Source organism: Salmo trutta, chromosome 36 (assembly GCF_901001165.1).
Source record: "Salmo trutta chromosome 36, fSalTru1.1, whole genome shotgun sequence".
NCBI classification, from domain to species: Eukaryota; Metazoa; Chordata; class Actinopteri; order Salmoniformes; family Salmonidae; genus Salmo; species Salmo trutta.
In genome coordinates, this window is record NC_042992.1 from 40258710 (window position 1) to 40273029 (window position 14320).

A 14320-nucleotide genomic window follows, 5' to 3' on the forward strand; every position below is an offset into this window, starting at 1 on the left:
CCTGTTTTTCCTGCTCTTGTCTACCAATCAGAAATCATTCCATGAGGATGTTGTCATGGTGATGAGGAAGTGGCTAAAGGAGGAGGAGTCTCTCCCTGAGGACCTGAGGCCCACCTGTTTGGCCAGGTCTCACTACCTGAAGGTTAGTAGAAAGACCTTTCCTCCATTAATGCTATAGACATTTGTTATGGGCCATATTGTGCCATATAATTATATTGTTTATTTGCATATTTACTCTATTTTAGTAGTGTCCACATAAAAAAATATACTTTCTGAGCTGTTTTATATTTTATTAATTGCCTCAATTAATAAAACAGAATAAAATAACTCTAAAAGGATCTTTTTGTGTATGAACCCCTTGCATATTGCCTCTCTTTAACGATGTATAAAGATCACACACTGAGTGCATTCGGAAAGTATTCAGACCCCTTTACTTTTTCTAAATGTTATGTTACCACCTTATTCATAAATTGCATATCATAGATTTACAATACCCCATAATGACAAAGCGAAAACAGGTTTTTAGATTAAAAAAATGTACATAAGTATTCAGACCCTTTGCTATGAGACTCAAAATTGAGCTCAGGTGCATCCTGTTTCCATTGATCATCCTTGAGATGTTTCTACAACTTCATTGGTGTCCACCTGTGATAAATTAAATTGATTGGACATGATTTGGAAAGGCACACCTGTCTATGTAAGGTCCCACTGTTGACAGTGCATGTCAGAAGCCAAAACCAAGCCATGAGGTCGGAGGAATTGTCCGTAAAGCTCAGAGACAGGATCGTGTCGCGGCACAGATCTGGGGAAGGGTACCAAAATTGTCTGCAGCGTTGAAGGTCCCCAAGAACACAGTGGCCTCCATCATTCTTAAATGGAAGAAGTTTGGCACCACCAACGTTCTTCCTATAGCTGGCTTCCTGGGGAAACTGAGCAATTGGGGGAGAAGGGCCTACAAGATCAAGATCGCGAAGGTCACTCTGACAGAGCTCCAGAGTTCCACTGTGGAGATGGGAGAACCTTCCAGAAGGACAACCATCTCTGCAGCACTCCACCAATCAGGCCTTTGTGGTAGTGTGGCCAGACAGAAGCCACTCAGTAAAATGCATGTGACAGCCCGCTTGGAGTTTGCCAAAAGGAACCTAAAGGACTCTCAGACCGTGAGAAACAAGATTCTCTGGTCTGATGAAACCAAGATTCAACTCTTTGGCCTGAATGCAAAGGGTCACATCGGGAGGAAATCTGGCACCATCCCTACGGTGAAGCATGGTGGTGGCAGCATCATGCTGTGGAGATGTTTTTCAGCAGCAGGGACTAGGAGACTAGTTAAGGACAGAGCAATCCTTGATGAAAACCTGCTCCAGAGCGCTCAGGACCTCAGACTGGGGCGAAGGTTCACCTTCCAACAGGATATCAACCCCAAGTACACAGCCAAGACAACGCAGGAGTGGCTTCGGGACAAGTCTCTGAATGTCCTTGAGTGGCGTAGCCAGAGCCTGGACTTGGACCCGATTTGAACATCTCTGGAGAGACCTGAAAATGGCTGTGCAGCGATGTTCCCCAGCCAATCTGACAGAGCTTGAGAAGATCTGCAGAGAATGATGGGAGAAGTTCCTCAAATACAGGTGTGCCAAGCTTATAGTGTCATACCCAAGAAAGGGAAAGAAAAGGGGGGATACCAAGTCAGTTGTACAACTGAATGCATTCAACTGAAATGTGTCGTCCGCATTTAACTCAACCCCTCTCAATCAAAGAAGACTGAAGGCTGTAATCTCCGCCAAAGGTGCTTCAACAAATTACTGAGTAAAGGGACTGAATACTTATTTAAATGTGATATTTAAGTTTTTGTTATATATTTCTAAAAAACTGTTTTTGCTTTGTCTTTATGGGGTATTTTGTATAGATTGAGGGGTGGGAAAACAATTTAATGAATTTTAGATTAATGCTGTAATGTAACAAAATGTGGAAAAAGTCCAGGTGTCTGAATACTCTTCGAATGCACTGTATCTATGTCCTTTCAGTTGCTGGAGGAGACTTTCAGTTGGTTTCATAGCCAGGATCAGAGAATGTGGGACCCAATCTCCAAAGATTTCCCAAGGTAAATGGATACACTATGTGTAGACCGTATGACGGTGTATGTTATTGATTTTGACCGATTTTGATATTGTTCTTTCTCACATTTCCACCAATAAGACAAAAGGGGGAATCTCCCTGAACAAACCAACTATGACAATAAATAGTTTTGCCTTCAGAAAGATAAAGCAGGCATAGAATACTTATTTTTGAAAAGCAAGCAAAGAATACTTCAAAAAAAGCAACACCTTGGCCTGAATGGAAAGCAAAGGCTAGCTTTTTCAAACAGAAATTTGCATCCTGTAGCACAAACTCCAAAAAGTTCTGGGACACTGTAAAGTCCATTGAGAATAAGAGCACCTCCTCCCAGCTGCCCACTGCAATGAGGCTAGGAAACACTGTCACCACCGATAAATCTACGATTATCGAGAAGTTCAATAAGCATTTTTCTACGGCTGGCCTTGCTTTCCACCTGGCTACACCTACTCTGGTCAACAGCTCTGCACCCCCCACAGCAACTTGCCCAAGCCTCCCCCATTTCTCCTTCACCCAAATCCAGATAGCTGATGTTCTGAAAGAGCTGCAAAATCTACACCCCTACAAATCAGCTGGGCTAGACAATCTGGACCCTCTCCTTCTAAAATGATCCGCCGCAATTGTTGCAACCCCTATTACTAGCCTGTTCAACCTCTTTCGTATCGTCTGAGATCCTCAAAGATTGGAAAGCTGCCGTGGTAATCCCCATCTTCAAAGGGAAGACATTCTAGACCCAAACTGTTACAGACCTATATCTATCCTAGCCTGCCTTTTATAAGGTCTTCAAAAGCCAAGTTAACAAACAGATCACCGACCATTTCGAATCCCACCGTACCTTCTCCACTATGCAATCTGGTTTCAGACTCGTATTACGCATCTCCGATACAAAATTAAATCTAGAATCGGCTTCCTATATCGCAACAAAGCATCCTTCACTTATGCTGCCAAACATACCCTCGTAAAACTGACCGTCCTACCGATCCACGACATCGGTGATGTCATCTATAAAATAGCCTCGAACACTCTACTCAACAAACTGGATGCAGTCTATCACAGTGCCATCCGTTTTTTTCACCAAAGCCCCATACACTACCCACCATTGTGACCTGTACGCTCTCGTTGGTTGGCCCTCGCTTCATACTCGTCGCCAAACCCACTGGCTACAGGTCATCTACAAGTCTCTGCTAGGTAAAGCCCTGCCTTATCTCAGCTCACTGGTCACCATAGCAGCACCCACTCGTAGCACGCGCTCCAGCAGGTATATCTCACTGGTCACCCCCAAAGCCAATTCCTCCTTTGGTTGTCTTTCCTTCCAGTTCTCAGCTGCCAATGACTGGAACGAACTGCAAAATCTCTGAAGCTGGAGACTCATATCTCCCTCACTAGCTTTAAGCACCAGCTGTCAGAGCAGCTCACAGATCACTGCACCTGTACATAGCCCATCTGTAAACAGCCCTATCTATCTACCTACCCTCATCCCCATACTGTATTTATTTATCTTGCTCATATGCACCCCAGTATCTCTACTTGCACATTCATCTTCTGCACATCTACCATTCCAGTGTTTAATTGCTATATTGTAATTACTTCGCCACCATGGCTTGTTTATTGCCTTAACTTACCTCATTTGCACTCACTCTATAGACTTTTTTTTCTTTTTTTCTACTGTATTATTGAGTGTATGTTTTGTTTTTTCCATGTGTAACTCTGTTGTTGTATGTGTCGAATTGCTATGCTTTCTTGGCCAGGTCGCAGTTGCAAATGAGAACTTGTTCTCAACTAGCCTACCTGGTTAAATAAAGGTGAAATAAAATAAACTGTCTTACCTGGTTAAATAAAGGTGAAAGAAATAAGTTTAATTAATTTAAAAAAGGCTCTGTTGCTGAACAAGTCTCCCCACCTTTGCTTCTGTCTCAGTGGTATGCTCCCTGAGGCAGTTCTTCCACCCTCTAAGGAGCACAGCTATGCACAGTGGCTGGAGAGGACATACCAAGTTACCAGGGGCTCAGGGTGCCTCCAGCAGGGGAACAGCATCCCTTCCCTGTACTCAGTCACCACCCATCAGTCCCGGGCTCTGGTGAGCCTCCCACTCAAATCCCAAGGTATGGAGTCTTTGGCTGTGTCTCAAATAGGGGGTCTGGTCATAGGCATAGGGCTCTGGTCAACAGTAGTGCATTTATATAGTGCAGTAGTGCATTATATTATATATCTATCACTCCCTCTGTAAGCCTATGTCCTGTCTCAAAGCAGACATGTAACCCCATTCACCGGCACAAGATGTTTGTTGTGCGTAAAGTAATTGAGTACAAGGACTGATGGTGATCTAGCTTTTTACTTCATCCTAACAATGTGAATCAATTCAATGATTAATGAATGTGTTTGGTCTATCTTGAGTAGATACACATTGTGCTCTAACCGGGGCCCTGGAACTCGACTGGACCAAAGATGAGAGGCAGTGTGCACTCTGCCAACAATGTGGAGACGCTACACCCAACGTGAGTTTCCCTCCCCCCTCTGTAATGATCCCACACAGTAATTGTATTGATAAGGAGACGGGACACTGTTGTGTTAACTTCAGAAACATCTTTACTGAGATAAAACCATAGAGCATTATGGGTACTGTAGTACAGTGTTCCTCAACTCCGGTCCTTGAGTATCTCAAACAGAACGTAACTTGATGACTATAACTACTGTTCCATGAAGAAGGGAAACGAGGTACAACACACTATAGGGGAGTCACACTCTCGTTACTTCGGTTGAAGGATCTACAATCGCCTGAAATCCACACCTTGCTGGAAGCCCCGCCTTCCACAGGTGATAAGCGTGAGGCTCCGATTAATTCCTTCACTGAGCCCAGGAACGGGCAGTGTGGGGCTGAACAGGAGTTGTATCTCGTTTCCCTCCTTTAGGGAACAGTAGTTATAGTCATAATGTTACGTTCCTTTTCATTCAGTCAACTTCAGTACAACATACTATGGGGATATATAATCACGCCCCAAGCTGAGCCCAACGGATACTAAATTAAACTGCCCGTGGCAGACCACCCAGACCTGACCCTGCCAGATGCGGCAGTCTGGGTATCGTGCACACAGCGCGCTGCCTAGTGACTTTCCCAGCCGTAAGCACACTGGGCTGCACTGGGAGCAGTGACATCCAAGCAATAAACATCACAAAAGTATGTGGTGATGCCCAACTCGCTGCAGCACAGATGTATCCTACACTCAACCATTTAAACAATGCCCAAGATGCTGCCGGACCCCTGGTGGAGTGGGTGCGTACACCGCTAGTTAACCCTTGCTCCCTGCTGCAATATGCCCGGAGAGATTCCACAATCCAGTGGGAGAGATGCTGCTTAGGGACTGCTTTGCCGCGAGCAGGATTAGCAGAACAGGCGTAAAGCTTGCACTGGACACAAGGCATTTAACCTCCTGTTCCTCTTCAGAAGCAAAAGGAGGCAAAAATGGAAATGGCTCAAAGCTAAGGACCTGTAGGACATAGCCATGACTTTCAGGGCGAAGGTTGCATTTGGACGCAACGTCACCTTAGTTGCCTGGGTGAACTGTGTACAGGAAGTGTGTACTGATAACACGTGGTCCCCAACATGTTTAGCCATGACCAAAGTCATGAGCAGGGAGATTTTGTAGTGGAGCATCAGGGCATGTCCCATGTGGGCGCAATTGGTTTAGAGACCAGTCTGAGACAACCGCACAACCAGGGTCCTGGATCTGACATAGAGACTTCTCGGATTACCTGCGTCTGGAGATGGGAGGTTATTCCCTCCCTCAAAGCGGGCTCTGAGGCCTCGGAAACAGTCGACCTGAGGACGTCGCTGAAGCGTGGGGGATGCGCAAAAGTTGTAGCCTGGCCTTCCGGGTGGCGCAGTGGTCTAAGGCTGTGCCATCAGAGATTCTGGGTTCAAGCCCAGGCTCTGTCGCAGCCGGCCGCGACCGGGAGGTCCATGGGGCGACGCACAATTGGCCCAGCGTCATCCGGGTTAGGGAGGGTTTGTCCGGCAGGGATATCCTTGTCTCATCACGCACTAGCGACTCCTGTGGCGGGCCGGGCGCAGTGCACGCTGACCAGGTCGCCAGGTGTACGGTGTTTCCTCCGACACATTGGTGCGACTGGCTTCCGGGTTGGATGTGCGTTGTCTAGAAGCAGTGCGGCTAGGTTGGGTTGTGTTTCGGAGGACGCATGGCTCTCGACCTTCGCCTCTCCCGAGTCCGTACGGGAGTTGCAGCGATGAGACAAGACTGTAACTACTACCAATTGGATACCACGAAATGGGGGAGAAAAAAGGGTTGTAGCCTGTACCCCTGTCACCGTTCGCATAATCCATAGCAACACTGCGCATGCACACTGTTTGGAGCCTCCCGTCAAGTGTCATCTGAAGGGGCGGGACGCCACCATATGGACTGGGAGAGATTGGTTCATTGTTCTTTTTCATTGTTACTGGTGCCACAGCATCTTTCAACCAAGCTGGAAAAGGGACAGACAGCTCTGAAAAATTGACCCCTTCTATGGTAACATTGAATGTAATTTCCAGGAATGAAACCCATAACCTGACGTCACAGTAATATGTTTGTGGTGTGGCTCACCGGTCAACCAGACCCGTGCTAAGGTCCTTCGCTCTGGGGGTTACCCGAGCCAAGTGCTCGGCGGCTGCTTCCTAATCTGAGGTGCCTGCATGCCCCGCTTCCTCCACTCCCTCCAACTCCAAGAATTTGAAATAGGAATATGATTGCCATATTTCTGGCGGAAAGCTAATAAGCTTTATTTGCTGGAAGTTATGCATGCTAACTGAGTTTAGCCATGCTAAGGCATCTAGTTTAAGCTAGGCTAGCTAGCCTCTTTGACTGCAACACGGTCGGGTTAGAATAACAAAGCAACTTAATGCTGGCTACGTACACTAAACAAGAGGGTTACCGAAGCAATTCCACCATTAGGAAGCTGGAATGGCTAAAATGAAATGTATTTGTCACAGACATGGTTAGCAGATGTTAATGTGAGTGTAGCGAAATGCTTGTGCTTCTAGTTCCGACAGTGCGGTAGTATCTAACAAGAAATCTAACAATTCCCCCACGTATCTAATGCACATCTAAAGGGGTGAATGAGAATATGTACATGTAAGTGTATGGATGAGCGATGGCTGAATGGCATAGGCAAGGTGCAATAGATGGTATAAAATACAGTATATACATGTGATATGAGTAATGTAAGATATGTGAACATTATTAAAGTGTCATTATTTAGAGTGTGTTGTATAAAGTGACTAGTGATCCATTTATTGAAGTTGCCAGTGATTGGGTCTCAATGTAGGGAGCAGTCTCTCTGAGTTAGTGATTGCTGTTTTAGCAGTCTGATGGCCTGGAGATAGAAGCTGTTTTTCAGTCTCTCGGTCCCAACTTTGATGCACCTTTACTGACCTCGCCTTCTGGATGGTAGTAGCTAGCTCGCCTTTGCAAGTTAGCTAACCTGGCTAGCGTGCTATGCAGCGCTTGTTAGCTAGCCTGGTCTCGAGTCAATGTAGGACCGGATCACTGAGGTGGAACCCGGACTCTTCTGAGAAGAGAGGCAAGCGGTGCTTAGCCAAGGCATACAGACAGAACCTGGTCATCCTCTCTCTTGGAGTAGCCTCCTATAACTGGTCACAGAGCGCACAGGAGCCGGAAGACATTTGACCCGACCAACGACCCAACCCATCTTCGTGTCCCGCTACTCCGACTTTGTCGCGGTATGGGCAGCCGGGAGAGGAAGTCCTCTGAAACACCAAGCCCCAGCCGTCCCCTAGTCTTGCATACAAACTGATTAGAGCGAGGGCAGCCTGAGCATGCGCCGAGACATAAGACAACAAACATGGATAGCTATTAATTAATTGGGGGCGTGGTCGCAAACCCGAACCCACCTTGTCGTTTCGGTCTCGTTAGCTATCTTACCTATTGCTGAAGCCAGGCCAAGCACTTAGAAGAATAACTCATTGTTTGTAATGTTCTCATAAGTTTCCTAATCATAAAATACAGCACACAACATCCAGGGGGTGAGCACGCTCTACAACCTAAGGGACAGTTAAGTTGACGTAACATGACAGTCTCGTGTTCCAATTGTTTGTTTTAGTACTGTGAAATGTACCTGTTCACACCAAGGTGAAGAGTGGAATAATTGAAAGAATGAATCCGAGTCTCACATGTGGAAGGAGGGGCTTCCAGCGAGCCATGTATTTCATTGGCCTTGTCGGGCGTGATTGTAGATCCATCAACCGAAGTCGTGAGTGTGCGACTCCTCCATAGTGTGTTGTACCGAAGATGACTGACTGAAAGAGAACGCATTTTTGTTGTGGCCATACACCCGATTCAATTAGTGAACTAATCAACAAGCACATGACTCTGAGTTTGTTCTTCTATGCGGCTAAAACAAAATGTATTCTTTTTGGGGTACTCAAGGATCGACGTTGTGAAACACTTCTGTAGTACATTATACCCACAGTAATGGTATTAGCAGCCATTCAGACATCCAAGAATGTTGTCTCAGGTCCACTCTAAATCTGAATTTCCTCGTTTTTATTGAAGGATGCAGGTAGAATGCTGTTCCTGGGGCAGAACGAGTGGGCCCACGTCAACTGCTGCCTGTGGTCCGCTGAGGTGTACGAAGACAATGGAGCTCTACTCCAAGTACACAGTGCTGTCTCCAGGGGACGCCACATGGTAAGAATGAATTGAACATCACCATAGTTGCGCCTCAAATGGCACCCTGTTTCCTATAAAGTGCACTACTTTTGACCAGGGCCCATAGTGGACTATGCAGTGAATAGGGTGACATTTGGGACACTTCCCACATATCAAAGCTGGAGTACATCCTTTCCCAATAGACTTTGTATTCAGGCATAGGTGTGCAGTTTCCTGTTTTTAACATTGCCGTAAAATAATAGCAGCTTTATTGTTCCATAGAATTGTTTTGTCAAGTCTGTTATGCCCATTTAGTTATAATGAGAATGTTTACTCTTCAGGGAGTTTTCTGCCAGTCGTTCTCATTCTGTTTTCTTTTCTCTTCTACACATTGTACATTTCTTCCCTACAGCGCTGTGAGCGTTGTGGCCAGGCGGGGGCGACGGTTGGCTGCTGTCTCTCATCCTGTCAGAGTAACTACCACTTTATGTGCGCCCGCGCCCGCAACTGTGTCTTCCAGGAGGACAGGAAGGTCTTCTGCTCCAGGCACCGCGACCTCGTCAGTGAGAAGGTGAACTTTTAGAAATGGGCTGAGGCGCACAGAAACAGTCATCTTTCCAACAGTGCGCACCACCACTTTCACTTTGACTTGTCAGCGGCATCCAAACTTATGTCTCAGGATTTGCACTTCCGTTTCCCCTCTCCAGATGGTGTCTGGGAATGGGTTTGAAGTTCTCCGGCGGGTCTACGTGGACTTCGAAGGGATCAGCCTCCGTAGGAAGTTTCTGACTGGTCTGGAGCCAGAGTCTATAAATATGACCATTGGTGAGTATGAGTACATCCCCAATGGCACCCTATTCCCTATGTAGTGCACTGCTTTGAACCCTTTACACTCGTGGGAATGAGCCTATATGGATAGGGCTAAATTGAAAAGTTTTTTTACAGAACAAATATGGAAAGCATATGCATACCCATGGTAGCAATTAAAAGGGAACAGTTAGGAGATTGTGGGAAAATGATGACACAGCTGTTCACCTGACACAAGACTGTGTCTAAACTTTACACTGATTTTATGTACATTTTACATTTACTGTACTTTCCATTGCATTTGTTGAAATTAAATCTGAAAATACTCTGGATACATTCAGTCACAATATTATTGGAAAATTTGGGGTAGGTGCATCAACAAAAAAAAAATGCCAAAGGTTTGAGAGAGGTCAAACTGGTGTATCCAAGTGGCCACACATCTCTCCAAAGTATGCACAGTAAGTCAATTCAATGCACTTTTATGACTCAAAGAAGTCTCCAACTGTAAGATGCTTTTTTGAGCTTTCCTAGCTGTGCTGTTGTTGAACTAGAGCAAGCACACTTATAGTTGTTTTGTTTGGAACACAGCCCTGCAACTCAATTTTAGGTATATGTTCTTAATGTTTTGTACACTCAGTGCATGTCACTCTACTATCCAAAATAGTAGGAAACTTAACATATTGTATTGAGCAACTTGTTGGCAAAAATAGCATATTCCAAGCAAACTCTGGGACAGTTGTGGGACGATAGATCCCAAATTGATTTGATTTTAAATTCATACAACCAGTAGGCTTAGGTTACATAAAAAATAAATATTCAAAAGCAAGGAGTTGGATGCAACAGATCAAAAAGTCAACTATTTCAAATCAAATTGTATGTCACATGTGCCCTGAATACAACAGGTGTAGACCTTAGAGAAATGCTTACTTACAATCCCTCAACCAACAATGTTTTAAGAAGTAAAATAAATAAATAAATGTGTTAAGTAAAAAATAGAAAATGTAAAGATTAATAATTAAACAGCAGCAGTAAAATAACAAGTGAGGCTATATGCAGGGGGTACCGGTACAGACTCAAAGTGCGTGGGCACCGGTTAATTGAGGTAATATGTACATGTTGGTAGAGTTAAAGTGACTATGCATAGATTATAAACAGAGTTGCAGCAGCGCAAAAGAGGGGTCTGGGTAGTCTTTTGATTAGCTGTTCAGGAGTCCTATGGCTTGGGGGTAGAAGCTGTTAAACTTTTTGGACCTAGACTTGGCGTTCCGCTACCTCTTGCCGTGCGGTAGCAGAGACAAGTCTATGACTAGGGTGGCTGGAGTCTTTCAAAATGTTTAGGGTCATCCTCTGACACCGCCTAGTATAGAGGTCCTGGATGGCAGGAAGCTTGGACCCAGTAATGTACTTGGCCGTACGCCCTTTCCTCTGTCATGCCTTATGGTCGGAGGCCGAGCAGTTGCCATACCAGGCAGTGATGCAACCATTCAGGATGCTCTCACTGGTGCAGCTGTAGAATGTTTTGCGGATCTGAGGACCCATGCCAAATCTTTTCAGTCTCCTGAGGAGGAATAGGCTTTGTCGTGCCCTCTTCACGACTGTCTTTGTGTGCTTGGACCATATTTGTTTTTTGGTGATGTGGACACCAAGGAACTTGAAGCTCTCAGCCTGCTCCACTACAGCCCCGTCGATGAGAATGGGGGCGTGCTCGGTCCTCCTTTTCCTGTAGTCCACAATCTTCTCCTTTGTCTTGATCACGTTGAGGGAGAGGTTGTTGTCCTGACACCATCGATCATGCAGTCATGAGTGAACAGGGAGTACGGGAGGGGACTGAGTACGCACCCCTTAAGGTGCCCCCGTGTTGAGGATCAGCGTGGCGGGTATGTTGTTCCCTACCCTTATCACCTAGGGCCGGCCCGTCAGGATCCAGTTGCAGAGGGAGGTGTTTAGTCCCAGGGTCCATAGCTTAGTGATTAGCTTTGATGGCACTATGGTGTTGAACGCTGAGCTGTAGTCAGTGAATAGCATTCTCACATAGGTGTTCCTTCCGTCCAGGTGGGAAAGGGCAGTGTGGAGTGCAATGGAGATTGCATCATCTGTGGATATGTTGTGCATTCGGAAAGTGTTCCCACCCTTTGAGTTTTCCCACATTTTGTTATGTTATAGCCAAATTCTAAAATTGATTAAATAATTGTTTTCCCTAATCTACAGACACTACCCCATAATGACAAAGCGAAAACAGATTTTTTGAAGTTCTTGCAAATGTATAAAAAAAACAAAAAAAAAACATATTTACATAAGTATTCAGACCCTATACTATGAGACTCGAAATTGAGCTCAGGTGCATCCTGTTTCCATTGATCATCCTTGAGGTGTTTCTACAACTGGAGTCCACTTGTGGTAAATTCAGTTTATTGGACATGATTTGGAAAGCCACACATCTGTCTACGTAAGGTCTCCATCATACTTAAGTGGATGAAGTTTGGATCCACCACGACTCTTCCTAGAGCTGGCCGCCTGGCTAAACGAAGCAATTGAGGGGGAAGAGGTTTGGTCAGGGAGGTGACCAAGAACCCGATGGTCACTCTGAATGAGCTCCAGAGTTCCTCTGTGGAGATGGGAGAACCTTCCAGAAGGACAACCATCTCTGCAGCAATCAGGCCTTTTTGGTAGAGTGGCCAGATGGAAGCCACTCTTCAGTAAAAGGCACATGACAGCCCGCTTGGAGTTTGCCAAAAGGTACCTAAAGGACTCTTAGAACATGAGAAACGAACTTCTCTGGTCTGATGAAACTAAGATTGAACCCTTTGGCCTGAATGCCAAGCATCACATCTGGAGAAAACCTGGCATCATCCCTACGGTGAAGCACGGTGGCAGCATCATGCTGTGGGGTTGTTTTTCAGTGGCAGGGACTGGAAGACTAGTCAGGATCGAGGGAAAGATGAACGGAGCAAAGTAAAGAGAGCGCCTTGATGAAAACCTGCTGCGGAGTGCTCAGGATCTCCGACTGGGGTGACGGTTCACCTTCCAACAGGACAACAACCCTAAGCACACAGCCAAGACAACGCAGGAGTGGCTACATGAGAAGTCTCTGAATATCCTTGAGTGGCCCAGCCAGAGCCTGGACTTGAACCCGGTCTAACATCTCTGGAGAGACATGAAAATAGCTGTGCAGCGACACTCCCATTCCAACCTGACAGAGCTTGAGAGGATATACAGAGAAGAATGGGAGAAACTCCCCAAATACAGGTGTGCCAAGCTTGTAGCGTCATACCCAAGAACACTCGAGGTTGTAATCGCTGCTAAAGGTGCTTCAACAAAGTACTGAGTAAAGGGTCTGAATACTTATGGAAATGTGATTTCAGTTTTTTATTTTTAATACATTTGCAAGCATTTCTAAACCTTTGTCATTATGGGGTATTGTGTGTAGATTGAGGATATATCTTTTTTTCCATTTCGAATAAGGATGTAACAAAGGGGTCTGAATACTTTCCATTTGTACTGTATTACCAGTAGTAGCCTAAATTTACCGTTAATTCTCATTTAGTTTATTCTCATGTTTGTTTGGTTACGGTAATTTCTGGTAATGTATTCAATTTATTATTATTATTATTATTAGTCATTTACCATTCTCATTGTCGGAGTGCACACGCTGTTTGTAGAGCTCACAACCTATGCTACTTGTGAGAATCAAGTTTTGGTTTATTTCATTCAATTTACGAGTTTGGTCAATTCTTTTTCATTGTCGTTTGTTTGGAGCGCTCCTGTCAATGCTACCGGGCCTGTGCGCAAATGTAGGCTTAGAAATGTGCCCCTTTGGTGATGTCTGATTTGTCTTAACCCTCCACCACTAATGAGCTGTGGAGCTTTTCAAAGTATTTTTTTCTTTTCCTCAATCAGCAAGTTAAAGACGTTCCGCTAGCGGAACACCGCTCCAATATCCAATGATAGGGCGTGGCGCGAATTACAAACACGTCAGAAATCCAAAAACTTCAATTTTTCTAACATATGACTATTTTACACCATTTTAAAGACAAGACGCTCCTTTATCTAACCACATTGTCCGATTTCAAAAAGGCTTTACAACGAAAGCAAAACATTAGATTATGTCAGCAGAGTACCCAGCCAGAAATAATCACACACCCATTTTTCAAGCTAGCATATATGTCACAAAAACCAAAACCCCAGCTAAATGCAGCACTAACCTTTTGATGATCTTCATCAGATGACACTCCTAGGACATTATGTTATACAATACATGCATGTTTTGTTCAATCAAGTTCATATTTATATCAAAAACCAGCTTTTTACATTAGCATGTGACGTTTAGAACTAGCATACCCACCGCAAACTTACGGTGAATTTACTAAATTACTCACGATAAACGTTTACAAAAAAACATAATTATTTGAAGAATTATAGATACAGAACTCCTTTATGCAATCGCGGTGTCAGATTTTAAAATAGCTTTTCGGTGAAAGCACATTTTGCAATATTCTGAGTAGATAGCCCGGCCATCATGGCTAGCTATTTTGACACCCACCAAGTTTGGCACTCACCAAACTCAGATTTACTATAAGAAAAATTGGATTACCTTTGCTGTTCTTCGTCAGAATGCACTCCCAGGACTTCTAGTTTACACCCAATGTTGTTTTGGTTCCAAATAATCCATAGTTATATCCAAATAGCGGCGTTTTGTTCGTGCGTTCAAGACACTATCCGAAGGGTGAAGCGCCGGCGCATAT

The 14320-nt window shown here is 44.9% G+C and overlaps 1 protein-coding gene across 4 annotated transcripts in view; it reads left to right on the top strand.

Annotated features, from left to right (window-relative positions):
- The window catches only part of LOC115176084 (histone-lysine N-methyltransferase 2B), a 75888-nt gene that overhangs the window by 42819 nt on the left and 18749 nt on the right, over nucleotides 1-14320 (top strand). For all 4 annotated transcript variants that reach the window (XM_029735875.1, XM_029735873.1, XM_029735871.1 and 1 more), the window contains exons 19-25: nucleotides 32-142; nucleotides 2022-2098; nucleotides 4027-4211; nucleotides 4507-4604; nucleotides 8676-8810; nucleotides 9184-9342; nucleotides 9479-9596. In XM_029735875.1, the coding sequence (XP_029591735.1) occupies nucleotides 32-142; nucleotides 2022-2098; nucleotides 4027-4211; nucleotides 4507-4604; nucleotides 8676-8810; nucleotides 9184-9342; nucleotides 9479-9596 (883 nt within the window). The remainder of the gene's footprint in view (nucleotides 1-31; nucleotides 143-2021; nucleotides 2099-4026; nucleotides 4212-4506; nucleotides 4605-8675; nucleotides 8811-9183; nucleotides 9343-9478; nucleotides 9597-14320) is intronic.